At 47.2% G+C, this 27,379-nt stretch overlaps 1 protein-coding gene across 2 annotated transcripts in view; it reads left to right on the top strand.

Moving 5' to 3' along the window:
- Nucleotides 1–2,518: 2,518 nt before the first annotated feature.
- LOC147629644 (protein transport protein SEC23 E-like) overlaps nt 2,519–27,379 on the top strand; it is a 30,774-nt gene continuing 5,913 nt past the window's right edge. The window contains exons 1-4 of one of the 2 annotated variants that reach the window (XM_086811147.1): nt 2,519–2,952; nt 3,485–4,427; nt 4,540–4,713; nt 27,102–27,263. In XM_086811147.1, the coding sequence (XP_086667273.1) occupies nt 3,693–4,427; nt 4,540–4,713; nt 27,102–27,263 (1,071 nt within the window). In that variant the 5' untranslated portion in view covers nt 2,519–2,952; nt 3,485–3,692. The remainder of the gene's footprint in view (nt 2,953–3,484; nt 4,428–4,539; nt 4,714–27,101; nt 27,264–27,379) is intronic. The other variant, XM_086811148.1, reaches the window with a different exon arrangement.

Consider the following 27,379-nt stretch of genomic DNA (forward strand, 5'->3'; position numbering starts at 1 on the left):
AAATTTTTTAATTTTTTTTTCTCTCTATTTTTTAAGTATTTAGTTGTTCTCTTTTTTTTTTTTGGTTTTTTGATTGTTTTTCTTTTTCTTTATGTTTTTTTTAAAAAAAATAAAAATAAATGAAAAATAAAAATAAATAAAAAATAAAAAATAAAAAATTTGAAAATTTCACTTACCTTATCTTCTTCTCTCGCTCGCACGCCGCTCGCCGCACCGCTCCCGGATTCGACGCTGGCGCACGCGGTTGTCTTCAATGCGCCGTCCTCCTCCTCTGCTTCGTTTTATCTTCTTTCAGTCATCGTCCTGCTTGCAGCCGCAGCCGCCGTCTACTGCAACCTCTCAACTCCACGCTGACCTTTCTCCTCGCCTGCAGAGAGTCTTTCTTCTTCGCCTGCAGAGAGCAGCCGCCTCCGCTTGCCTTTCTCCTCGCCTGAGCGCTTCTTTTATTTCTTTTATTTCTCCTCTGCGCCTCGCCTTCTACAGCTGCCTCTGCAGGCCACTTCAGCTGCAGCCACCTTGCAAGCTTTCTTCTGTTTCTGCTGCGCTAGCTTATGCCAACGCTACGTGCCTTCGCTTGCGCTCTTGCCGACTCCTTAGCCGCTGCTGGCCCACTGCCTTCTCTTCGTCGCCTCTTTTCCTTTGCCCGTGCCCAACAGCTACAGCCGCCTTGAGCCTACTGCCCCTTCGCTTCTGCTTCTTCTTCTTCGCACTGCTCCCGCTTACACTGACGCTGCTGGCCACTCTGCTCTGCGCACTGCTGCTTTCAGCCGTTTGCTGCCGCTCTGCGCTCTTGCCGACGGCCACCTCCTCACCGTGCCTTACTCCTTCGCCAGCTCATTCGCAGCCAGGCGGCCAGCCAGGCTTTCCTTCACGTCTCCCACGCGACCAGTCTCCACGCCACCTCCAATGGCCTTTTGCTGCCCTGCCTCCAGCTGCCAGCAGCCGACAGCCCCACAATACTCCACGCGGCCTTTTTCAAACCTTCGCCACCTCACCACCTTCGGCTGCTCAGCAGAGCTCTTCACGCCTATGCCAATCGTAAAAACGATTAAAACAATTATATATATATATATATATATATATATTTGTTTTTTTCTCTTAAAAGCCTTCTCCTCCACGATGCTGCGTTTCAATGCCACTGTAAAAAATAGAAATATAAAAATATATATATATATAGATGTATATATATATATATATATATATATATATATATATTTTAAGGCCACCTTCTCCTCCGGCTAGTTCACTTCTTTAATTCTTTTTGCTGCGCCTTGAGTGACGTGCGGCCAGAGTGAAGATCAATGCAAAATTCTCAAACAAAATAAAAAATAAAAAACAAATTTTCAACCTCTCCTCTCTTCCTTTCTCCCTTCTCTTTCCCTCTCTCCTCTCTTTCTTAAGCGGGCTTCACGCTTGGGAGTCCATGGAGCTTGCATAAGCTATGGAAGAGCTTAGCAACACACCTCTTTTATTTTTTTATTTTTACTACTAATTACATGTTTAGCGAGAAAAGCTTGAAAGCATGAAATGACATAAAACAATGAAGGTAAACATAATGAACGGTACTTGGAAAAAGCAATAAAACATAAAAAACAATGCGGGAGAAACCTCAACCGCCCAATGGTTTTTTTTTTTCTTATCCTAACCTTATCTACTCACACCGAGATCACACACTCGAACTTAATCTAATCACTCAATGGTTTTGCAACCAAAAGAGGAAATAGTGGTGGTTTCCACACACTCTCAACCGGATTTGAGTCTTCTCCCCGGCAGCGGCGCCAATGGAGAGACGGAAAACTCTCTCTCTTGTAGTAAGAGGAGTACGATCCACACTAAGCTCACTCCAATGGGATTTGCATCCCTTTCGGAGCTAGGGATTCGACCCGTACCGGTGCACAAGAGCTTATCCACAAATGGAGAGAATGCTCATGGCTACCATCACTTGACACTAGACTAAGCATACACACATGCTCAACTTGTCCTCATTCCTTCACACCCATTCATTCACGAATACAAGCAAGAGGAATACAATCACTATGCACTCAAGCAAAGAGAAAGACCTCACTCCACTCCTATCTTCCTACAAGCATGCATACATTCAAGCATCAAGCTTCCATGAAAGCTTCAAATCAATCCATGTACTCAAAAATGAAATACTAAAAGCATGCATAAGAGTAAAATGATTAGAGAAGAGGATGAGAAAGACTCATGACATTGCTAATGATTCAATGAAGAGATTTATCTCATACAAAGATGTAGATGGGGTGAGAGAAGAGTCTTCACCTCTATGGAGAAGAGGGAGAGTAGGTCTCTCAAAGGAGCTCTTGCATGAACTAAGCCCAAAGTGTGTAAAGCTCTCAAATGAGCCACCTTTTATACAAAAATTCTAGGACTCCCATAAGTCCCCATGTGGGATTATTATCAAACCCTCTCCCACATTCATCTACAAAGTGGAACTCTTTTCAAGAGCCCTAAGTATCGTTTTTGTTGCATCCTGGTATTGATCTTCATTTGCAAGCAACACCATGCATGAGCCCTAGTCGAAGATGTCTATGTTGGCCTCTTCTTCAAGTGGGATGAAAGTATGCTTGGTCTTAGGTCACTCTTGGAGGCTAATTTACCGTCATCATCGACCAAATGTGAAACCACTATAAAATTTAGGTCGTATTTAATGAGGCCGACTCCATTTTAGGTCCGGGTCAAATTTCTATTTCTATTTCTAATATGGCTGCAGCCTGTAAATTGTGAAAACCTTGTCTGTCTGCCGAGTGCCCACAGATCACTCCATAGCCTCGGGCCTCGGGTAAGGTTTCGTCAGAACCTGCCTAACAAAACCCTGCAAGGATTCCCTCATCACAACGAACATTATTAGAGGTTTGGAGGAAAACGTATATAGGGTTTGCTGAAGCGAAGAGGAACCGCCTTCAATTTATTTGGCTCGATCAATTCGAGGTAAGTGTGCTCTTTTCATCAGAATTCTTTTGAAAATCACAACAGGTATCATATCAAGGGATTGATTTCGCATCGCGGAATCTATTCTGCATTCTGCATTAATAGCATTTATTCCGAGCTTGGATCTGATTAAGTTTAGGGTAAATTCAGAAGAACACTGCGCAAATCTGCTCTTTTGCCTCAACTCGTAGATTATTGGACTACAGTAGGTTAATTTGGGCACATCAGAGCTGCGTTCGGCTAATCTGCCTTAAGTGCAAATCAGGGCACATTAGGAGCTGTTTTAATTCTTAACCCAAGGACCCTTCTTAACGACATTTTGAGTTTAAGGGTTGTTACAGCCAGTCCTTGCTGTCACTGATGATGGCGGATGGGGTTGGCTGCTTATGGTTGGGTACTCATGCCTAACCGTCCATAAGTCCCTAACTAGTTGAGAGAAAGATTTGTATTAATTGAGCTTAAGTAAGGCACATTAGCAAATGATTTGTATGGGTTAAGATCAAATTAAATCGAGTTTTAACTTTATCATCAGATTGTTTTCAGGGAAAAATCATTTGTCAGAAATCAGAACAGTTTTCATGAAGGGATCAGAATTATGGCATTCTGAAGTATGGGGTTTTCAGGTCATATCAGAGAAACAGAGCAAACCTTGCACATAAGGGTACAGTAGAAGCTTTCCTCTAGACCAGCAGAGGAGTTGTAGTCACATTCACAAACACAGCGACGGCAGCAGATTAGCCATGGCAGATTTTGCAGAACTAGAGGGCCAGGATGGTGTAAGATTCACATGGAACATATGGCCGAGCTCCAAAGTTGAAGCGAGCAAGTGTGTGGTGCCCATGGCTACTGTCTACACGCCGCTCCGCCATTTCTCTGACAAGCAGGCGCTTCCATACCCACCTCTCCGCTGCAAGACTTGCTCTGCCTTTCTATGCCCTTATGCTCAAATAGATTTCATGGCCAAGCTATGGGTTTGCCCCTTCTGCTTCCAACGCAACCACTTCCCCCCGCACTATCATCACATTGCCGACAACAACCTGCCACCCGAGCTCTTCCAGCAGTATTCTACTGTGGAGTATGCACCTCCAGCTGACAAATCATTACCTCCAGTGTTTCTCTTTGTCCTGGACACTTGCCTCATCGAGGAGGAGCTCGGTTTCTTGAAGAAGGCCCTGAAGCAGGCCATTGAGTTACTCCCGGAGCATGCATTAGTAGGCATGATCACATTTGGAACACAAGTACAAGTACATGAGCTCGGATCTGCAGAGATGCCTAAAGCTTATGTCTTTAGAGGATCCAAGGAGATCAGCAAGGAGACGATTCTCGATCAGCTAGGCCTTTCTCCCTCCCGACGGACTTTTCAGCCAAAGGGACAGCAACCTAACCTTCCCGCTGCTGTGCGTGATGGGACCTTTGTCAGTGGTGTCAGTCGCTTCCTTCTTCCTCAGGCAGAATGCGAGTACAACCTGGGAGCGGTTAGACCCCTAACTTCCTCGTCTTTTGTATGCTACCTAAGCGCACACCAGTTAGGTGGAGAATGCTGGTTTGCACAGTTCGATGGCATGATGTGTGCTTCTTGTATGACAGCTACTGGATGATTTGCAAAGGGATGCATGGCCTGTTCAGTCGGTGCATAGACCCATGCGGTGCACCGGCATGGCTCTCACAGTTGCAGCTGGCTTGTTGGGAGCCTGCATGCCCGGCACAGGAGCTCGTATTATGGCTTTTCTTGGTGGCCCATGTACTGAAGGTCCAGGCACGGTAAGCTTTCTTTTATTCCAAATATTCTTTTTTGGCACTACATGCTAATTCATTGTAGTTGAGTGCCACCCTGTGACACATGCATGCCTTCTATCCTTCATCATTTCATATGTACTCCATTATGTGGTATGATAGAGGCTTTGCCTATGCACTATGAAGTTATATTGGATAAGGTTAGTGGTTGGCAGAAAGTGGGGCAGCAGAAGCAGCATTAGGTGCTGGACACGCACTTAGGCACGGGCACGGGCACGTTGAGATCTTGGGGACACAGAGGCTAGTAGATTACGTACTCAAGCTTCAGAAACTACCCTTATATAGATTGCCAAAGATAGCATTGGAAGCAAGCTGTAGAATGCAGAAAACTCACAAGAGTAAGATAAGTGCAGGATGGATGGTGGATAACAAAAAATGGTTTTCTGGATGGGTGCCCTTTACCATTTCACTGTTGCTTCCATATATCCCACTTGTCAATGAAGCATTTCTCCAACGATAATGTCTCACTTGTAGTCTGCCTATAACAGAGGGAGGGGTTGAGAGGGTGCATCCTTGTTTCACCCCAATGTCACTATTCTATTGAGCATCTTTAAGATACCATCTCCAATATGCACATGGCATTTCACTTGTTCATAAATTTGCACAGTGGCCAAAAAATAATCTTTCTTCCATCCTTCTCAAAAGAGCGTCTCTTGGAATCATGTCAAAGTGAAAGGCTTTTACAAAGTAGCGATGCAACCCTTTACCACCAAGTTGACTCTCTTGTATGAACACGAATGGCTACTGAATGATCAATAGTGCTTTGTACGCTTCAGAAACCTACTTGCTCTTGGGCTTCTTTCACCCACGCGCACCTGGTGTACTAGGATGCCACGTCGACATACTTGTAGAGTACACCGTCCAGTTACCTTTTGGATGAGCACGGAGCGTTAGTCCAGAGTCAAGTTGCCATTCGCAGTAGGTGTAGGTCATAGTTGGTGTTGGTGTCTGGCAGTGCATAGTTCTGCACACAATTACAATCCAGTTGGATCATTCATTGTACAAAGGTCTAGGCAGATTGTTAGGCCAAGAGTCGGGTGCTGGACATAGTGTAGATCAAGTCTAGGACCGAGAGGACAGTGGAAGGGCGGGATCCTCAACTCTAGGCTAGAGTGAAGACCTAATTGTGTATCAGACAGGAAGGGCTGTTTTCCGGGCAGGTTAGGCAGCAGTGGGCAGCTGCTTTTGACACGTGGCAGGGGCCTAGAGGTCAGCAAGCTGTTGGAATGGGCAGTGGAAATGAGACAAACTGCTGTGAGAAAGAAAGCGCAGAACTGCAGGAGAGAGAAGGTGTATAAACTCTACTATATACACAAGAGATCCGGTACAAGAATGGTATGTGGGGCAAGGGTGGTATAAATACCACCCTGGGCTGCTGGTCGGCCACAGCAAAACAGGTCGACAGCCCCATGAGAGCCCCACGACTGGATCAAATCCAGTTGGCCAGCATCTGAATCAAAGTCGGCCAGTGCAACGTCAGTCGGCCAGTGTCAGACCAGAAGAAAACAGTCCCCCACGACCAGAAAAACAGGGAAAAAATGGACAATGAGGAAAAATGGAGAGAACTCCTATCTGGGTGGGCACACCCACAACAAAGACCCTCACTCCCTACTGAGTAATATGGTACAGACAGGAGATGATTGCTAACACCCCCTCTCAGCTCCTGGATGTGGAACCAACCCCAGTGAGTTTGGAGTGCTGACGAAGCGTTTGTTGAGGTAGCAGCTTCATGAAGAGGTCCACTGCATTGTCCGACGTCGACCAAAAGATAAGCAAGATGTCACTAGCCAAAATCTTCTCGCGCGAACAAAGTGATATTGTATCTCTATGTGCTTGGTCTGGGCATGGAAGACCAGGTTCCGAGCAATCGCTATACAGCTCTGGTTATCGCACTAGATGACCGTGGGTTCCTTCTGTGGAAACCCAATCTCGCCGAGTAACCTCCGCAGCCACACGACCTCGCAAGCAGCACCACAAGCAGCTCGGTACTTTGCCTTATTAGAAGACAAGGCAATAGTTGGCTGCCTCTTTTTGCTCCAAGAAATAGCTCCTTAGCCAAGGGTAAATCCGTAGCCTAATGTAGATATCCTTGTGTCTAGATCTCCTCCCCAATCAGAGTCACTCCAATCTCGGAGACTGACTTGGTCCTTCGTTCCCCCTCCAGTGTCATAGAAGAGTCCAAGATCCTACGTACCTTGCAGATACTGCAAGATCCACATTTCTGCGTCCCAATGAGTCTTCAAAGGTGTCTACATAAACGAGCTCAATAGCCCCATTGGAAAACTCAAGTCCAATCTGGTGTTAAGCAACCAAATCAATGAACCAACAAGCTTCCAATACAAGGAGGCACCAACCTGCTCACAAGGATCATGTATTGTCAGTTTGGTATATTCAGGTCCATCGAAGATGAAATAGGCTTGCAGTTCTCCATTCCAAAGGCCTCCTGCAACTCATGAACATACCGTTGCTGAGAAACAAAGAAACCCCTGTCGTTCTGCCAAATCTCCACTCCCAAAAAGAAATGGAGTAAGCCTGAATCTGTCAGCTCAATCTCCTTTGACAAGGCAGCCTTCGTCAGAGCTATGTGCTCCACATGACCGCCAGTGAGAATAAGATCATCCACATAGAGGTTAATCAAAGTGACCATACCGCGTTCCCGAAAGAGATACAAGTTCGGATTTGCCTGATCTCTGGAAACCCTTTCTAAGAAAGAAAGAATCAATCTTTTGATTCCAATCCTTGGGAGCGTGTTTAAGACCATACAAGGCCTTCCGCAACCTGTAAACCATACCCTTTGATCTCGGAACTTGAAGGCCTGGAGGTTGCTCAATATACACCTCCTCCTGCAAGTCACCATTTAGGAACGCAGATTGTACATCCATCTGATACACCGGCCACCGCTGAGAAGAGGCAAGGGCAAGGCTTGTCCGAATCATGGTCATCCTAGCTGTCGGTGCAAAAGTGTCATAGTTGATGCCAGGTTGCTAAGCATAGCCCTTAGCTACGTTTGGCCTTGTGCTTGTCCACCGACCCATCAGACGTATACTTGGCCTTGTAGATCCACTTGACACCAATGACTGATCGTTTGACGGCCTCAGAACCAACTCCCAAGTTTTATTCTTCTCTATGGCTTCAAGTCCCACTTGCATGGCTTTCCTCCAAGTCTCATGGGAAAGAGCTTCCTTAATTGAAGTAGGCTCTGTGTCCCGAATGATACAAGAGATCAATGCATAATTTACCTATAAAAGCTCGTCTGGTTGACGAATGCAAGAATTGGAATGTCCCTGCTTGCTGCCAACATCTAGCAAGCCATCCACCATCTGGTCCCGTAAAGTTCGCCATAGCGTATCCGCATTCACCGTAGCGTATCCACATTCAAGTGGCCATGACGAAACTGCCACAAATCACCTAGCTGAGTACCTGTTAGAGAAGAGAGTGCTGAGAGTTTGTAAATTCCATTCTCTACTCCGCCTTCCCAAACAACCTGGCCTGTTGTTTTGTCCTGGAGAGCAACAAAATGCTCATCAAACTCCACCCGTATGCCAGTCTTACCTCATGCACCCTCTACCATCAGGAATAATCTCCAACGTGCCCTCACTGTGAATCGGGGTAGTGGATTTGTCACCAATAAGGATGTGACGTGTTTGCCGTCGAAGATCACGTAATAACTCTCGGGAAGGAGTCATGTGCCGGGAAGCACCACTGTCGAGAATCCACTTCCAAGTATCTCTAGTGGTGAGACCAACTGCCTCCCTTCTCGAAGAAGATGATGCTCCGGTGTCCATAATCTCCAAGTGCATAAAAGCTGGAGTCTTTGTAGCTGCAACTGAGGAATCAGCACCTTTCTCGGTGCTCCTCTAAGGACACTTCCTTCAATGGTGACCCTTTTGGCCACAATGGTTACAGGTTCGCTCGGCCTTCAAAGCATCACGCTCTTGAGTCGGGCTTCTTCTCAGAAGACTTCGCTGGTGAAGACTTTCCTTTGCCCTTGTTGTTGTTGCGGCCTTTTGACCGCTGTCTAGTTAGGGGCTCAGAACCTTTGCCATGTGGAGGGTTTATAAACCGCTTTTCCTGATCCGAAACTGTCGGCACAAGCTCCTCCCATGTGATGGTGTTGAGCCTCCCACTGGTGATCAAAGAAGAATAGAAAGCTGAGTACTGAGGGGTAAGATGAGACAGATATCTCCTTCCCTGCCTGAAGAACCTCCTACAGAAGAGCTTGGAGTTTGTTGATGTGCTCTCGCATCGTCGAAGACTTTGCAGGATTCATCACTCGCATTTGCACTTCCAAGGAAATCCTCTTCATGGGTGATACCTTGTTATACAAAGAAGCCAAGTGTTGCCAAATCCCTCGGGGCAATGTCATGTGTTCAATGTGATTGTGTCACGTGCATCCCGCACTTCGGAGACATATCTGTACAAGAAGGTGCAAGACTTGGGGTGGAAAACTGGTTCCATATGAGCCCAGGCCGAGACGAGTCAGCCAGGGTTTCACTCCATTCGTCCGAGGTCAGGTGTGCATTGTCTTGCACATTGTCTTGCACATGAAATATTGCCAGTCCGTGCTGAGTCTCCCTCTGGAATGATGTCAGTTGCTCTATGTGTTTGGTCTGTGGCTAGATGCTAGACATCTGTGTAGGTTGCATGTAGAAGGGGGTATCCCTTAGGGCTACCCCAGAAAGGGGATTATACCCCATGTTTGGGCCGGGGGTAGGCCTTAGGCCACCCCAAGGGGCCCATGGCCCTTGCCCACCAGCCCAAGGAAGGGCTGGGCAGGCTGTCGGCGAGCCCAAGAGGTCTTGGCCAGGCAGCCGACTTGCCTTGGGCCAGCCCATCGGGCAGCCAGGCGGCCAGAGCCTAGAAGGCTGTCCAGCAGCCAGTGCAAGTGGCCAGTCAGCCCAAGTGTGAACACGCATGATTTTTCAGCATTAAATGCTACTTTATGCAGTCGTGGGGCTTTTTTCAGTCAGCTGACTGGGGTAAAACCAGCTGACCAGCAACCAGTAAGGGTATAAATACCCAGAGCATAAATCAGTCCTAGCTATCGCATATTTCACCCAGCCAGCGCAAGTGGCCAGTCAGCCTAGGTGTGAACACGCATGATTTTTCAGCATTAAATGCTATTTTATGCAGTCGTGGGGCTTTTTTCAGTCAGTCGACTGTGGTAAAACCAGTTGACTAGCATCCAGTCGGGGAGGATTCAAGAACCTCAAGGTGGCTTTATCAAAAGCACCTTGTTTAGCACTTGCCTCGTGGGACGAGCCATTTCAGGTGATCACCAATGCGAGTAGCATCGCAATTGGAGGTGTGTTACAATAGAATGGTCATCCAGTAGCTTACATGTCTCGTAAGTTACTGCCCGCAAAGAAAAATTACTCAGTCTACGATCGTGAACTCCTAGCAGTTATACAGGCCTTGAAACATTGGAAACATTTTCTTTACGGCCGTGAAACATTGGAAACATTGGAAACATTTTCTTTATGGCCGTGACTTTGAGGTTCGCACTGACCATCAGGCATTACGCTGGATTTAGACAATGCCAAGTTCACAGTGGAGTGACCAGCAACACCGTTGGAGACAGATATGTAATATGCGGAAGCTTCGGAGAAGGATCGGTACTTCAAAACTCAGAAATCAGCACTCTTTTTGCGACGGAAATTAACGCACAAACTGAAAGACGATGTGCAGAAAATAGAGAGAGAAGGGGAAGATGGAGAGGACACAGTATTGGGTCCCAATTACCCTCTGTAGGGTCCCCACCACGGATGGTGTATTTGCTTTATTAGAATGATGTAAATCTGAAAAACAAATACAGAAAACTTGACCTTTTTTGGCTGGAAAACCTGCCCTTGACCTTCAGTCCTTCACCCCTTTGCTTTAGCAACCTCTTGGCTGTCCTGGCCCTTGTTTGCTTGGAGCACTTGGTGAATTATGAGATGCCCTCATTGATTTCTTGGCTGGGCTTTTATACCTCCTTTTGCATCCAGTCGGCCAGCTTCAGGAAGCTCCACGACTGGGTCTTATTTAATAAAATGCTTTCACACTTTAATAAATGCTGGCCACTCTACGCCTGCCTGCTGGACAGTTTCCAGGCTGCTGGGCACCATGCGCATGGGTGTGGGACTGCCCCCTACACCTGGCCGACTTGCTGGGTAGGGTTTCTAACCCTGTCGGCTGCCTGTCCAGCAGCCCTAGGTCTGGCCGACAGCCCTTCCAGCCCAAGCCATGGCTGGTGGGCACAGCCTGGGCCCTCCTGGCCCCTTGGGGGTGGTTCTACACCTCCCCCATGCCCACACTAAGAGTGCAAGTGCAAATCTTCGCACTCGGGTAGCCCTATGGGCTGGCCCCATCTCTACATGCAAACCTACATGCCTACAGAGGCCTGGCATCCAGTTGCAAACCAGATACACATAACATCTGACATCATTTCAGAGGGAGACTCACAGCGCGGACTGGCACTGCATTCATGTGCAGGACAGTGCACACCTGACCTTGGACTCATGTGCAGGACAATGCACACCTGACCTCGGACGACTGAGATGGATCCCTGGCTGACTCGTCCCGGATTGGGCTCACATGGGACCAGTTCACCATCCCAGGTCCTGCACCTTCTGTACAGAAATGTCTACGTGGCATCCAAGTGCGGGATGCACGTGACATCCCCTTCTGCTTAACTTGACGGAAGCTGCATAGCCTCCAAATAATCCGTCAATAATGCCGGATAGTCTTCGAAAAATTCTTTGTCGAGCCATACCGCTTCATGAGTTCCTCGGTCCTGAAACTTCGTGAGAAACTGTCATAGTCTTCGGCCTGAGCCATGTTTGAAACGGTGCAGAAGGATCTGTTCTGGAACCATTACCTCTGCTTCATCAATAATGTCTGGTTCCGCTTCGTCTTTGACCTCTGAAGGGGGTGGACATGCATATGGCTTTAACCAACTGACATGAAATACATCGTGCATAGTCCAACTCGGAGGTAGCTTTAACTGCATAGACACCTCATTAATCTTTTTCCGGATGGGAAATGGTCCGAAGCTCCTGAAAGACAACTTTGGGCATCGCTTGCCCACCTGCTTCAATCTTTGCTTCATAATCCGAAGATACACCCAATCCCCTTCCGAAAACTTCATGTCCCTTCGGTCTTTATTGGCCTGTCGAGTATAGGCCTCTTGCGCTTTAGCCAATCTGTCTTTAACTGACTCCAGGATCTCCTGGTAAGACTCCGTCACTCTGTTCGCCTCCGATACTGAAGACGAAGTCCTGGTTAACAACGACTGGAAAGGCCTTCCAAACGTTGCCTCATATGGAGTCCTGCCAATAGCTGAAGAAAAAGAGTCATTCAAAACAGCTTGAACTAAAGGCAAAAACGATTCCCACTTACCTTGCTGATCGTGGACATAACACTTCAGCACATCAAAGGCCAACTGGTTGTATATCTCTGTCTGGCCATCTGTCTGTGGGTGGAATGCACTGGAAAAATTCAACTTAGTACCAAAATTATCAAACAATGCCCTCCAAAAATGACTGGTAAACTTGGCATCTTGGTCTGACACTATGGTCCTAGGAATCCCACCAATCGGGTACCAATGTCGAATGAATAGCTGGGCAACATCCTCGGTGGTCACATTGGCCCTGCAAGGAATAAGCATAACAAATTTGCTGAACCTATCAACAATAGTTAAACACTGTGTATCACGCTTACTCGGACTGGGAGGCAGATTTGTGACAAAGTCCATCGAAATGTCCTGGAAAGGATCCTCAGGAATTGGCAAAGGCTGTAACAACCCTATCTTCTTTCCACGAGGAGCTTTCACCTTTTGACAAATGTCACAGCGTCGTACATATGTAAACACATCACGCCTCATCTTTGGCCAGTAGTATTGCCGTTCTAATTTCTCCAGAGTCGAATTCATGCCCCTATGACCACCTGTAATGGCGTCATGGGCATCGTGGAGAAGAGCTGCCCGGAATGATTTCATGACACATAGTCGGCCTTTGTAGAAAAGCCAACCATCGCGTATCAGAAAATGGCATGGTCCTGTGGCATCCAATGCCTGTTCCCACTGTGTACCGAATTCCTCGGAATCCGCGTACGTGTGCTTCATGTCTTCTAGTCCTGTACCAACAAGGTCAAGTCTAGTGGTCTGAATCGCAGATACTTGTCCCTTCCTGCTCAAAGCATCAGCCACTGGATTGGCCTTTCCTGGAAGGTACTCAATCATGCCATCGAACTGCTGGAATATCTGACTCTAGCGGTGTTGTCGATCACTCCACTGTGCACTTGGCATCGTCTGAATCCAGCGCAATGCCTGATGGTCAGTGCGAACCTCGAAGTCACGGCCATACAGGAAATGTTTCCAATGTTTCAAGGCCTGTATAATTGCTAGGAGTTCACGATCATAGACTGAGTAGTTCTTTTCGGCGGGCAGTAACTTACGAGACATGTAAGCTACTGGATGACCATTCTGTTGCAAGACACCTCAAATTGCGATGTTACTCGCATCGGTGATCACTTGAAATGATTCGTCCCACGAGGCAAGGGCTAAACAAGGCGCTTCTGACAAAGCCACCTTGAGGTTCTGGAATGCCTCCAACGCTCGTGGAGTCATTCGAATCTTTTGCCTTCTTGTTTTCACTCCCTTTAGCAGATCGGTGAGGTTTGCCGAGAGATCAGAAAACTTGTCAATGTGGGTGGAATATGCCTGGCATATACCCACAAATGATCTAATGTCATAAGCGGTCTGAGGTACTTCCCAGTTAACAATCTCGGCCACTTTAGCCGGATCAAGTCGAATGCCTTCAGCACTAATTATATATCCCAAGTAATGTACCTGGAACAAATAAAATTTTGACTTCTTTTCATTGACATAGAGCTCGTTGCTTTCCAGCAACTTAAGGACTTTCTCCACATCAATGTCATGCTGCTCAACTGTAGCTGAAAATATGAGTATGTCGTCCAGAAATATGAACACACACTCCAATCAACTCCTGGAAAATACGCATCATCATGCGGTTAAATGTAGCTGGGGCGTTCGTCAATCCAAATGGCATAACCACAAATTCATAGTGGGCCCGTTTTGTACGGAAAGCTGTCTTGGGGATGTCCCCCTCAACAATCCGTACCTGGTGGTACCCACTCTTTAAATCCAGTTTGGAGAACACCTTAGCTCCATTCAGCCTCTCGAGGATATAGTCAATTCGAGGCATCGGGAATCTGCTCTTGATAGTCAGCTTGTTGAGTGCACGATAATCGACACACAACCGAGAAGACCCATCTTTCTTCTTGACAAACAAGATCGGAGCTGCAAATGGCGACACGCTGGGGCGGATGAAGCCAGCTTGCAACAATTCTTGGAGTTGGCGGTCCAACTCCGATTCCATTGCCTTAGAAAGGCGATACGGAAACTTGCTCGGGGGTTCCGAGCCTGGGAGGAGGTCAATCTTGTGATCCTCCGGTCTGGACGGGGGGAGCTGGGGAGGGAGACTGTCCCGAAGAAAAATCTTCTGGAACTTTTCATGGAGAACCGAATACTTCTCGGAAGCACTGGCCACCGTCTGGGCTGTCTGGATGTAAATCATCGCACACTGTGCGCCTTTCCTGACTGCTCGCTTAGCCTGCAAGTGGCTTATGAGTGGAAAGTTTGGAATACCTGGCTCACACTTAATGGTCACCGGGGTGTTTGACACATTCCGATCAATCTGGAACGTGTGCTTGTCCCACTTGACATCAGGAAGAAACTTGTGAAACCACTGGATACCCAAAATTATGTCTGCTCCTACAAGAGGGGCAACCATAAAGTCACGCACAAACTCTATGCCCTGAATCACTGACTTAGCACCTAGAGCTTCATACTTGACGCTCGTTCTCATACCTGTGCTAAAACCCTCAACTTGTTTGTCCACCGGAGTCAGCTCGAAACGGGCACGCCTAGCGGCCTCTTCGGTGATCACATCCTCCGTGCTGCCGCTGTCAAACAAGACAACGACTCTTTGGCCACCTATGTAGCCAAAGGACTTGAGCAAGTCGTTGCGCTCATACTCTTGGTCATGGGTGCCCTTCTGCTTATCTTCGAGCTCCCGGCTAATAATTGCTCCAACTGAAGCACCGGGGGTTGAAGAACTAGGGGTAGCCGCTGGGGTCTGTGTGGGAGCTGTGCTCACCACGGAAGCTGTGGAGGCGGCGGCGGCCTTTGGAGGCTTCTTCGGGCAATCCCGAGAAGTATGTCCTTTTGTGTGACAAAAGTAACATCTACCCTCCTTCCTGTACTGAGAAAGCTCCTCAGCACTCAACTTGCCACCTGTCTTGCCTGCCTCCGCTTTCTGGTCTGGAGTAAGCTTAGACGCATTGTTCGAGTTCTTGGAGCCAGAGGCTCCCGGGCTCTGTCCTGGGGAAGACCCCGTCTGGTTCTGGCTTTTGCCCCCCGAGGCGTTAGCCTTGGGAGAAGCCGGCTGGGAAGTCTTGGGCTTGCCACCATTGTGTTTCATTTTTGCACTCTGCGCAAGCGAGAGTGCGTCCTCAAAGGTGGCTCCTCGAGAGGGTCTCTGTGACGAGGATCTGGTATCTGGGGTACGGAAGGAGAGGGAGGAGGAGATGGAAAACGCGACGCTGGAGAGCGAGAACGCTCCTCCAGAGCCAAAATCCGCGCCTTCTGCTCATCCAACTTGGTTGTCTGGTCTGCGATTGCTCGCATCATCTGCTGGAGCATGTCTGTGACACTCAAGCCGGGTGCCCTAGCTGGGCTACCTGGTGCACTCTGGTCCCATGGTTCTGGTTCTCTCTCGTCGCCAAAGCTCGCCATAGCGGGAAAATGCAGTTCCTCTCCGGAATGCAATCTGACCATCCACTATCTGTGTGGGAGACTTCTGGAGGCTTCCGGAGGCTAAAAACCAACCGTCCTTCGAGGGACAGGAGTCACTCCGAAAGGGGTAGTCCACCGGCGTCTAAAAACCAACCACACGAGCGAAAAAATTTTCTGGTTTTCTTTGATGAATCTTTGTCCTTGAAGTGAGCTCTGATACCACTGTAATATGCGGGAGCTTCGGAGAAGGATCGGTACTTCAAAACTCAGAAATCAGCACTCTTTTCGCGACGGAAATTAACGCACAAACTGAAAGACGATGTGCAGAGGAAGATGGAGAGGACACAGTATTGGGTCCCAATTACCCTCTGTAGGGCCCCCACCACGGATGGTGTATTTGCTTTATTAGAATGATGTAAATCTGAAAAACAAATACAGAAAACTTGACCTTTTCTTGGCTGGAAAACCTGCCCTTGACCTTCAGTCCTTCACCCCTTTGCTTTAGCAACCTCTTGGCTGTCCTGGCCCTTGTTTGCTTGGAGCACTTGGTGAATTATGAGATGCCCTCATTGATTTCTTGGCTGGGCTTTTATACCCCCTTTTGCATCCAGTCGGCCAGCTTCAGGAAGCTCCACGACTGGGTCTTATTTAATAAAATGCTTTCACACTTTAATAAATGCTGGCCACTCTACGCCTGCCTGCTGGACAGTTTCCAGGCTGCTGGGCACCATGCGCATGGGTGTGGGACTTCCCCCTACACCTGGCCGACTTGCTGGGTAGGGTTTCTAACCCTGTCGGCTGCCTGTCCAGCAGCCCTAGGGCTGGCCGACAGCCCTTCCAGCCCAAGCCATGGCTGGTGGGCACAGCCTGGGCCCTCCTGGCCCCTTGGGGGTGGTTCTACACCTCCCCCATGCCCACACTAAGAGTGCAAGTGCAAATCTTCGCACTGGGGTAGCCCTATGGGCTGGCCCCATCTCTACATGCAAACCTACATGCCTACAGAGGCCTGGCATCCAGTTGCAAACCAGATACACAGAACATCTGACATCATTCCAGAGGGAGACTCACAGCGCGGACTGGCACTGCTTCATGTGCAGGACAGTGCACACCTGACCTTGGACTCATGTGCAGGACAATGCACACGTGACCTCGGATGACTGAGATGGATCCCTGGCTGACTCGTCCCGGACTGGGCTCACATGGGACCAGTTCACCATCCCAGGTCCTGCACCTTCTGTACAGAAATGTCTACGTGGCATCCAAGTGCGGGATGCACGTGACAAGATATTCCAGCAATTCAGTGGTATGATTGAGTACCTTCCAGGAAAGGCCAATCCAATGGTCTCTGGGAGATTGTTCAGGGCCACGAACGAAAGCCCAAACGCCCTACTAGCTCTAGGAAGTGGACTCAGGAACAGGAGGATGCCTTTCTTACTGAACTTTCAGCTTGGGAGAATCAAGACTCAAAAGCTCACTCTGCACATGTACGAGCCATCTCACTAGAGGTCTCCCCCGCCGTGCAAACATTGGATTGTGCTGCTTCTGTTTGGAGAAAGCTGACAGACCTATATGCACAAGACTCTACAATGCGGTCTGTCAACCTATTGGGTCAGCTCTTTTCTCTGGAGTTTACAGCAGGGACTTCCATGCAGTCATTTGTGATGAAGGTTAAGGTAATTCATGACCAATTAGTGGCAATGGGTACTGCCCTAACCTCTTCTCAGTTAGCTGCTCTCCTCCTCATCAGGCTTCCTACAGATTATGACATGGTTTCCCGAGCTTTGCGGGCTCAGATCACAACACGTTCCCTCGAGTTTGATGATCTGTGCACTCTCCTCTTGGAAGAGGAATCCATCCTAGTTTCTCAGGGGAAATTGAAAGTTTCATCGTCTATTGGACCTGATCAGGCACTTTGGACAGTGCAGAAGAAAGTTCGGAGTCGGTGTTACAAGTGTGGGAAGAAAGGCCACTTGTCAAAGGATTGTCACTCAAAGGACAAAGGCAAAGCCAGGGGCAAGGGTAAGTCTTCAAAGAAGGGCAAAGACAAGTCACATGACACTGACACAAACTCGTCTAGTGATAACCCCAGCTCTCCCAAGGCCTTCCAGTCTGGAGAGAACATGACTGGTGTCCTGCTCTGATCCTAAGGGCATCCCCCCACGTGCTGTCTTCCAGAAACTGTTTGTGGGTGGGAGAGGGGGCTTTAAAAAGCTCTCTTATATTAAAATCTGGAGCATGGGACCCGTGTGTCGGAGTTCCAAGTATAAAGACAGGCAAGTTCACTTGATGGTCCGGATGAGTTCCAAGATCAACCAAGTTTCCTTCATGGTTTGGATGAGTTCCAGGACTATTGGTTAGCAGAGACTATGGACAGGATGTGTTCCATGTTCATTTGTTCGAGGTTATTGGATGTGATGTGTTCACATTTCTACTTTGAGTTTGGAGCCAGGCAGATTTTCTTTTGCTCTTTATATTGGCATTATGTTCTCTGAAGACAACAAGCTGACATGTGCATTTTCCGAGGTGTACTCAGTACTGGCCATGCTAAGGTGTCCATGGTCGTACCTTCGTCATCAGTTTTCTTCTAACTTTTTTGCACACTTCAAGATGCAGAGGGGGTGTTAAAATATTACATCCTTCTATTTATGCTGTCGTGGAGCTGTCGGCTTGTTTTCCTACAACCGACTGCTTCATGCACAAGTATATAAGAGGTGCTCCCTTTATTCATTCCATCATATCATTCCTTGCCCTATTTGCTGGCTCTTGTACTCTGTAACCTCAAGCTATTAAAGCTTAGTTCTTGCTTGCAATCTTTCTCTCTCTCATGTTCATTGCTTCCGCTTGTGCACATTCTTTCATTAACAAGTGTGAACACCCCTTGGCATTAGCTTGGGTGTGAACACCCCCTAGCATTACTAGCAGTGTCAGTCTTGCGTCCAAAGCCGCAAGGTATCGCTCATGTTCCACACGTCGCATGGCTTTGTCTTCACGTTGTCGGATCTCCAATGCACGCATCTGCAACTCAAGCATCGAACTCGGCTGCGGTCGTGACCCTTAGAGAGGGTCCCTGTGTAGAGAATCTGGAATCTGGGAAACGGAAGGAGAGGGAGAAGGAGACGGAAAACGCAGAGCTGGAGAACGGGTGCACTCTTCCAGAGCCAGTATCTGCGTCTTCTGCTCTTCCAACTTGGTACTCTGGTCTGCGATTGCTCGCATCATCTGTTGGAACATCTCTTTAACACTCATGCCTGATGCCCTAGCTGGGCTGCCCATTGCACTTTGGTCCCAAGGTTCTTGGTCTCTCTTGTCGTCGAAGCTCACCATAGCAAGAAAATGCACCTCCTTTCGAGAGCGCAATCTGACCATCCACTATGTGTGTGGGAGACTTCCGGAGGCTAAAAACCAACCGTCCTTCAAGGGACAGGAGTCACTCCGAAAGGGTGGTCCACCGGAGTCTGAAAACAAACCACACGAGCGAGAAAAATTTTCTGGTTTCTTGCTGTTACACTTGAAGTAGGCTCTGATACCACTGTAATATGCGGAAGCTTCAGGGGAGATCGGTAACTTCAATGCTCAGAAATCAGCACACTTTTTGCAACGAAAACAACACACAAAACTAAATATAGATGTGCAGAAAATAGAGAGAGAGAGGGGGAGAAGAGGACACAGTATTGGGTCCTGAGTACCCTCTGTAGGGCCCCCACCACGGATGGTGTATTTGCTTTTAATAGAATGATGCAAAACTGAAATAAAAGACTGAACTTGAACCTTCTTGGCTGAGGAGAATCCTCTGCCCTTGACCTTCAATCCTTCACCCTTTGCGTTAGCTTCTCCTTGGCTGTCCTAGCCCCTTGATTGGCTTCAGCACTTGGTGAAATCATGGGATGCCAGAGATGCACAAGCCTTATCACTTATTGCATTGTCAGTACAGAGGTTTATTATACCTCATATTCGTTCAAGACTTGGGGTGGAAAATTGGTCCCATGTGAGCCCAGTCCGGGACGAGCCAGCTAGGGTTCCACTCCATTCGTCCGAGGTCAGGTGTGCATTGTCCTGCACATGCGTCCAAGGTCAGGTGTGGCCCAAGGCAAGTTGACTGCCTGGCCAAGCCCTCTTGGGCTGGCCAACAGCCTGCCCAGCCCTTCCTTGGGCCAGTGGGCAAGGGCCATGGACCCCTTGGGGTGGCCTAAGGCCTTACCCCTGCCCAAACATGGGGTATAATCCCCTTTCTGGGGTAGCCCTAAGGGATACCCCCTTCTACATGCAACCTACACAGTTGTCCGTCATCTGGCCACAGACCAAACACACAGAGCAACTGACATCATTCCAGAGGAAGACTAATAGCGTGGACTGGCACTGTTTCATGTGCAGGACAGCCCATAGGGCAGCCTGGACTGCAGGCGGCCAGAGCCCAGAAGGCTGTCCATACTTTTGAGCATTTGTTCTTTGAACAAGCAGAGGCTGACCTGGTGCCTGTGCCTATTGTCCTCTTCCACGAGCACCCCCTTGGGGAGGAGTCTCTAGAGCCAATGGACCTGGGCGTGGTTCATCACCACAAACAAAATCCCAAAGACCTTTTGCCACGAGCACATTTCTCAGCATAAAACTCCACAAGGAGTAGTTCATGCCATCCAACTTGTCTTCCTTAGACAAATACGTGAACACATCACTCTGCTGTTGATTTGCCATTATGCTAGTGCACAATGCTGTACTTGTGTATCAAAAAACCCAAAAGTAATAACCCTGAAAGCAACTGTACTCCACTGAATACAGCTGACCCAAATATGCTTGCACCCTCAATCCTCTGAATGTGCAGCAAAATGCACCACTGACTGAGTAGAGCAATGAAAATGGCTCACACAGTGCCAAAATGCCCAAAATTACTGCATCCAAAACCTTGCAAAAGCCTGTAGAGATTTCTTTGCACGAAATCTCCCTGTATCTACCAGAAATTTTTCACAAAGAAAATGCCCAAATTTCAAAACATGTAAGGCTTACCAAAAATGTGATTTAGCAGGTAAAGGTGGCTGTAGGCTGTACGGAACAACAGTACGAAAACAGGCGCAGCAGGTACTGGTCTGTTGTGCGGAGCAGGTACGGTCAACTGTACGGCTACTGTCCAGAGCAGAGTACTGTAGGAAACTGGGCGAATCTGCTCTGCTGCTGGCGTCTGACTATACGAGCAGCTGCAGAGTTCTGAACAGGTCGCCTGCAGCAGGTGCTGTACGGAGCTGCAGGTTCTAGGCGTGCAGCTGACGGGGCGAATGGTACGGACAACTGGGTGACGAACTGTACGGACAGTTGCAGGTGCTGCTGGTTGCCTGTAGGTACTGTATGGAACTGCAGGTTCTAGGCGACTGTGTATGGATAGCTACAGGGTACGGATGGCTGGGTGAACCTGCTCTGATACCAAATATAGGGAATGAGCTGTTAGGGTTAGGGTTTGGAAGGTACTTCAGCAAGAGGCGTGAGAGACAGAGAGAGAACACGACTGCTCATGTATTGAGTGTTGATAAAATGAAGTACAATAGCCACATAAAATATGTGACCTAAAAGTTGTGTTCACATGGTCCGGCCATAAAGTGTGCCATGTGGACCAAATCACTTATAAACCATTATAAGTGAAACTAAGCTAAAATTGGGGGAAAAAACCTCCACTAACTGAAGTAAAAAGTGCCTCAGTAATCTCTGATGATCACTAGCACTCCCCTGGGTGCATACACAACATAAAACCCAACAAAACGCCCCAGTGACCATTAAGTGTGAGCCAAGAATTCCGCCCTCATAAGCCACTTGCAAGCTAAGCGAGCAGTCAAGAAAGGCACACAGTGTGCAATGATATACATCCAGATAGCCCATACGGTGGCCAGTGCTTCCGAGAAGTACTCGGCTCTCCATGAAAAGTTCCAGAAGATTTTTCTTCGGGACAGTCTCCCTCCCTAGCTCCCCGCGTCCAAACCGGAGGACCACAAGATTAACCTCCTCCCAGGCTCGGAACCCCCCAGCAAGTTTCCGTATCGCAAGGCAATGGAATCGGAGTTGGACCGCCAACTCCAAGAATTGTTGCAATATGGCTTTATTTGCCCTAGTGTGTCGCCATTTGCAGCACCGATTTTATTTGTCAAGAAGAAAGATGGGTCTTCCTGTTTGTGTGTCGATTATTGTGCACTCGACAAGCTGACTATCAAGAGCAGATTCCCGATGCCTCGAATTGATTATATTCTCGAGAGGCTAAATGGAGCAAAGGTGTTCTCGAAACTTGATTTAAAGAGTGGGTACCACTAGGTGAGGATTGTGGAGGGGGACATCCCCAAGACATTCTTCCGTACAGAACAGACCCACTATGAATTTGTGGTCATGCCATTTGGCTTGACAAACGCTCCAGCTACATTTAACCGCATGATGATGCATGTTTTCTTGGATTTGATTGGAAAGTGTGTGTTCATATTTCTAGACGACATACTGGTATTTTCAGCTACGGTTGAGCAGCATGACATTGATGTGGAGAAAGTCCTTAAGTTGCTGGAAAGCAATGAGCTCTACGTCAATGAAAAGAAGTCGGAATTTTATCTGTTCCAGGTACATTACTTGGGATACATAATTAGTGCCTAAGGCATTCGACTTGATCCGGCTAAAGTGGCCGAGATTGTCAATTGGGAAATAGCTCAGACAGCCAATGACATATCCCTTGTGGGTATATGCCAGGCATACTCCACCCACATAGACAAGTTTTCTGATCTCTCGGCAGATCTCACCAATCTGCTAAAGGGAGTGAAGACAAGAGGGCAGCGGATTCGAATGACTCCACGAGTGTTGGTATAAATACCCAGATCATAAATCAGTCCTAGCTATCTCATATTTCACCGAGTACTGAAGCCAATCAAGGGGCCAGGACAGCCAAGGAGAAGCTAACGCAAAGGGTGAAGGATTGAAGGTCAAGGGCAGAGGATTCTCTTCAACCAAGAAGGTTCAAGTTCAGTCTTTTATTTCAGTTTTGCATCATTCTATTAAAAGCAAATCCACCATCCGTGGTGGGGGCCCTATAGAGGGTATTCGAGACCCAATACTGTGGCCTCTCTCTCTCTCTCTCTCTCTCTCTCTCTTTCTCTCTCTATTTTCTGCACATCTATATTCAGTTTTGTGCATTATTTTCGTTGCGAAAAGTGTGCTGATTTCTGAGCATTGAAGTTACCGATATCCCCCGAAGTTTCCGCATATTATAGATTGATCACTTGGGGTGTGCAATTAAGGAAGATGAAAGAACGCACACGGGCATTGCCACGATCCCACAGCTGTGCCTGAGCCTCCCGCTCTTTCCTAGTAGAAAGTGAAAGCTCCTCCTCCTCGAACTCTGGCCTTGGAACTCCAACCACAATGAAATCAGCCAAATCATAAGACTCCAGGACAGACTCTGTCACCATTTGGTCCCTTCACGAGTCTTGACTAGTGTTTCACACATAGAGTGGAACCAAGGTGTGAAAGGGGATTTTCCACAGAAGAAAGCTAGAGCATTTTACTGGCATGGTTTGGCCTGAAAGATGGCCATTCAACATGAGCAGCATGGGATTTTATTCAATAAAGTGACTAAAAATGTTTATAAGTCGGTGTGTTCACACGTTGTTAAAGACGGGCTGGACATATGATATTTTGGGCATGGACAGGTGGACAAAAGGAGGCGCCTAGATGAAACTTGGGCATCAAGCCAGGAAAAGCATAAAAGTTGATATTTTTGGGCTAAAACTTGGGAGTACAAGCCAAGTAAAGCTAAAAGTTTATTTATTTGTCAAGTTTAGTTATTTTGGGCCAACTTGGTTATTTTTGGCAAAAAAGGGGAAAAGCACTTCAAATTTAACTAGTCGACTTCTTTAAAAGGAACCGGGGGCTTCTCGTTTTGCCATGCACATCATCTTGGAGTCCTCTCTCTCTCTCTCAACAGCCATACAGAGTCTACAGACGGCAGTTTTTCTCTCGCGCGCGAGCGGCCGTACTTAGTTAGCAGTCGGGCAGCCCTTTTCTCCCTGTTGCACTGGTCGTACAACATACTGCCCTGCCTCCTCTCTCTTGTGTAGGCCGTACTGAGGCTGTACAACACCTCCTCTTTTCTCTACGCTGACTGTATGGATGATACAGCAGCCATACAGTGGTGCTGCAGCCGTACAGAAGGCAGTACAGGTTTCCACAACAAAAGGGCTATTTTTGGCTGTGTTTATTGACTGTTTTCAGGGCTGATTTGAGGCCCAATGTTGGGGCTGATTTGGCGCATAGTTTGGGGCTGTTTTTGGCTCCATACCGGGCTGTTTTATGGAGAGTGTATGGGCTGATTCATGGGACTGTTTTGAGACAGTTTTTCGGATGGCTTTTGGTGTTGTGTTTGTATCTTGGCATTGTAGCAAGAGATCTGTTGATGCTTTGTGGGAAATCCGGTGCTGTATGCACCCGCACCTTGGTATCTTGAGCTTCTATGTGAATAAAGAAGTTCCTACGGGGGCTCGCCGTTCCGGCTCAGTGTGGTGTTATTGTATTATTTGTGGTTCTTCCGATATGTTATCATGCTCTGTGATTGGTATTTGAAGGGTCGGTCTATTATATTGTTGCGGGAGTTCTCATAACTGTGACAGAGGTATCAGAGCATAGGCTTTCTTGGAAGCAAGAGGCTTCCTTCCAACAACGAGAAAGAGAAAAGATTAGAAGTGGAGACTACCCTGACCAATAGTTTTGCTATTGAGCTTATGAAGCAGTCATGAACATGAACAGTAGACAGCTTGGTCTAAGGAATTATGGACTCACAGATTTTATTCTTGGAATATGTAGTTGGTTTTATGTTCTCGTGCTCAACACTTTTTTCATATGGATTATTGTGGTTTATAAATCAAGCTTATGAGCAAGCTATATGGAGCTGTATCTCAAGATATCTTATGTGTATGTTGAGGAGATATTTCTTTTGGCTTCATGACGAACCTGGCGAGAAAAGCTAAGTATACTTTGAGCTTTGCAAAGTTGTTGCTTTTTGAAATTTGTTGTAAGTGTTTTGGGACACTTAATCCTTGTCCTCTCGATTTGCTGCACCGATTCTTTTTGTGGAGAAGAAAGATAAGATTACCGTCTAAGTAATCCACACGTCTCAGTGTGGATTACTGAGCCGTGAATAAGTTGACAATCAAGAATAAGTTTCCCATGCCAAGGATAGAGTACATCCATGAAAGATTCAATGGTGCTAAGTTCTTCACCAAGATTGACCTCAAAAGTGGCTATCATTAAGTCAGAATTTTCAAGGCTGATATCCCAAAGACGGCCTTTTCGAACAGAATAAGGTCATTACGAATTCGTTTGGTCATGCCTTTTGGTTTGACCAATGCACCGGCGACATTCAACAAGATGATGTCATGAGTCTTTGCCATACTCATCGGTATATGTCTATTCATTTTTTTTGATGACATTCTTATTTTTTCTGCACCACTGCCAAACTACACGTGAAAGATATGCAAAAGGTCTTGCAGCTTTTGTGAGACAATGAACTCTACATTAATGCAAAGAAGAGCATATTTGGAGTTCAAGAAGTCCAGTACCTGAGCTATTGATTGGTTTTGATGGAATTCGCCTCGACCTTGAGAAGATAAGGGCAATTCTTGATTGGAACGTTCTGAAGACAGTCCAAGAGATACGTTCCTTCCTGGGCTTGTGCCAAGTGTATAGCTCATGTATGGATCGGTTTTCTAACCTTGCAGCACCATTGATAGATTTACTCAAGGAAGTGAAGACTAGAAGAAATAAAGTTTCAATCATAGGTAAGGCTTTGGAGGTGTTCTTTGCTCTGCAAAAGGCGGATTCCGAAGCACCAGTCCTTAAGCTCGCATCATGGGATGATCCCTTCGAGGTGATCACCAATGCCAGTAATCTTGCCATAGGAGCAGTTTTGCAACAAGAAGGAAGACTCGTAGGGTATTACAACAGAAAGTTAAATGATACAGAAAAAATTTATTCTATCTATGACCACAGTTGCATAGAAACACGTTTCGTACAGGTTTGAAACGTACGAAACGTTTCGTCCCGTACGAAATGCGTTTTTTTTCATCATGGATATTATAAAAAACCTACGCATCGAATCGTTTCGTACGGTGTACCGTGTACCTTTTTTGTTCGCGTTTCCCAGTGGCGGCCGCCTGTACGTTTTCGCCGTCTTGTGTGCTAGCTTTCCATCGCTCGTGAGATCAGTTCTAACAAAGTAGTGCCCAGATATAGGTATGATGAGACTATCTCCACCACTCTGCCACCATATGTAAACCGATATCTCTTTGCTGCTGCTCTAGATGTGTAGAAAATCACGACTTTGGTTTTTCCCACGTTCACCTTGAGGTCATGCCCCTCAAAAAAAGCCCCCAAAGCATCCAAATGTCTCTGCAGTCCCTCCTTTGATCTGAAATTAGGACAATGTCATATCCACATAGAGGAGGATGGGTACAATGGCATCTGTCTTTGCATAGAGAGAGAGAGAGAGAGAGAGAGAGAGAGAGTTGGAGTTGTATTGAACGTCTTAAAAAGACCTAGTGGGTCTATGAAACCAAAAGTTATACAATAGTGTCCATGTAATGTCATCATGGTACAAAAGGAAACAAAGACGAGAGCTATGAGCTGGGAATGCCAAATCCGAGCCATATGATACAAAGTGGGACCACCATCATCATACAACCTACGGAGCTAAACCCCCAGTAGGGGGACGGGGCCAGGGGGGGTGTGGAGAAAGAAAGTTATATTAAACGTCTGCAAAAGACCCAGTGGGTCTATGAGACCAAAAGTGATAAAATCGTGTCCATGTAATCTCATCATGGTACAACAGAAAACAAAGACTAGAGCTATGAGAGAGAGAGAGAGAGAGAGAGAGAGAGAGAGAGAGAGAGAGAGAGAGAAAGAAAGTTGTACTAACGTCTACGAAAGGCCAAAATGACCTATAAGACCAAAAGGTTACATCATGGCCATGAAATACATCATCATGGGTACTAAAAATAAAAATCAAAGAAAGTAATAAGAGCTGAAATGTCAGATATCGTGCAGCTGTCATATCACCCTAAAATATCTCGCATAGGACGCTGCAACATGGCACCCAATGTAGTAAAGCTGGGCCGACGGGAGAAAGTCTTGTGGTGGTGGGAGATGATGGCTCTGGTCCTCCTCTAGTGACGCGGGCGTAGGCGGGGACCATGAGGTCGAGGGCGTCGGGCTGTGCATAGCTCAATGGCTCTGTCTAGTGTTAGTCCTCTTGGCCGAGCTCCCGCATCAGCCTGAAGGTCGGGTGTAGTGGGTGAATCTGCCCTCATCACTCTAGTCTGGAAGAAGTTGGTGAGAGTTCTGTGTACTGGCTGGTCTAAGCCACAAAAGGGACTCCTTGTGTCTGCGAAGCTCCAGGAGGAAAAGTCCCAAGCATCTCTGGTCTGGGAAATCCATGATCTTGGAAAGTGGTTCAAATCCGTTATACTGGAAAGTAGAGAGAGAGAGAGAGAGAGAGAGAGAGAGAGAGAGAGAGAGGACCTTTCTAATTGTTCTTTATTTTTATTTTTTGCAGATAGTCTCTAAAGAACTTTCAGACCCCATACGGTCTCATAAGGACTTGGAAAAGGATGCAGCTCTGTTCTACCACAAAGCGGTCAAATTCTATCAAGGTTTATCAAAGCAGCTGGTGGACCAGGGTCATGTTTTAGACCTTTTTGCTTGTGCCCTTGACCAGGTTAGTCTCTGATTTGTTTTAGGAGCTTTTCTTATCGGCTATGTGCTGTCATAAAATCATGCAGGTCATGCCCATGTACCTTAGCACATTCTTGCATTGTGTATCTGAACGCTACG

This window comes from Cibotium barometz, chromosome 17 (assembly GCF_041138505.1).
Source record: "Cibotium barometz isolate CiBa-2024 chromosome 17, ASM4113850v1, whole genome shotgun sequence".
NCBI lineage: Eukaryota > Viridiplantae > Streptophyta > Polypodiopsida > Cyatheales > Cibotiaceae > Cibotium > Cibotium barometz.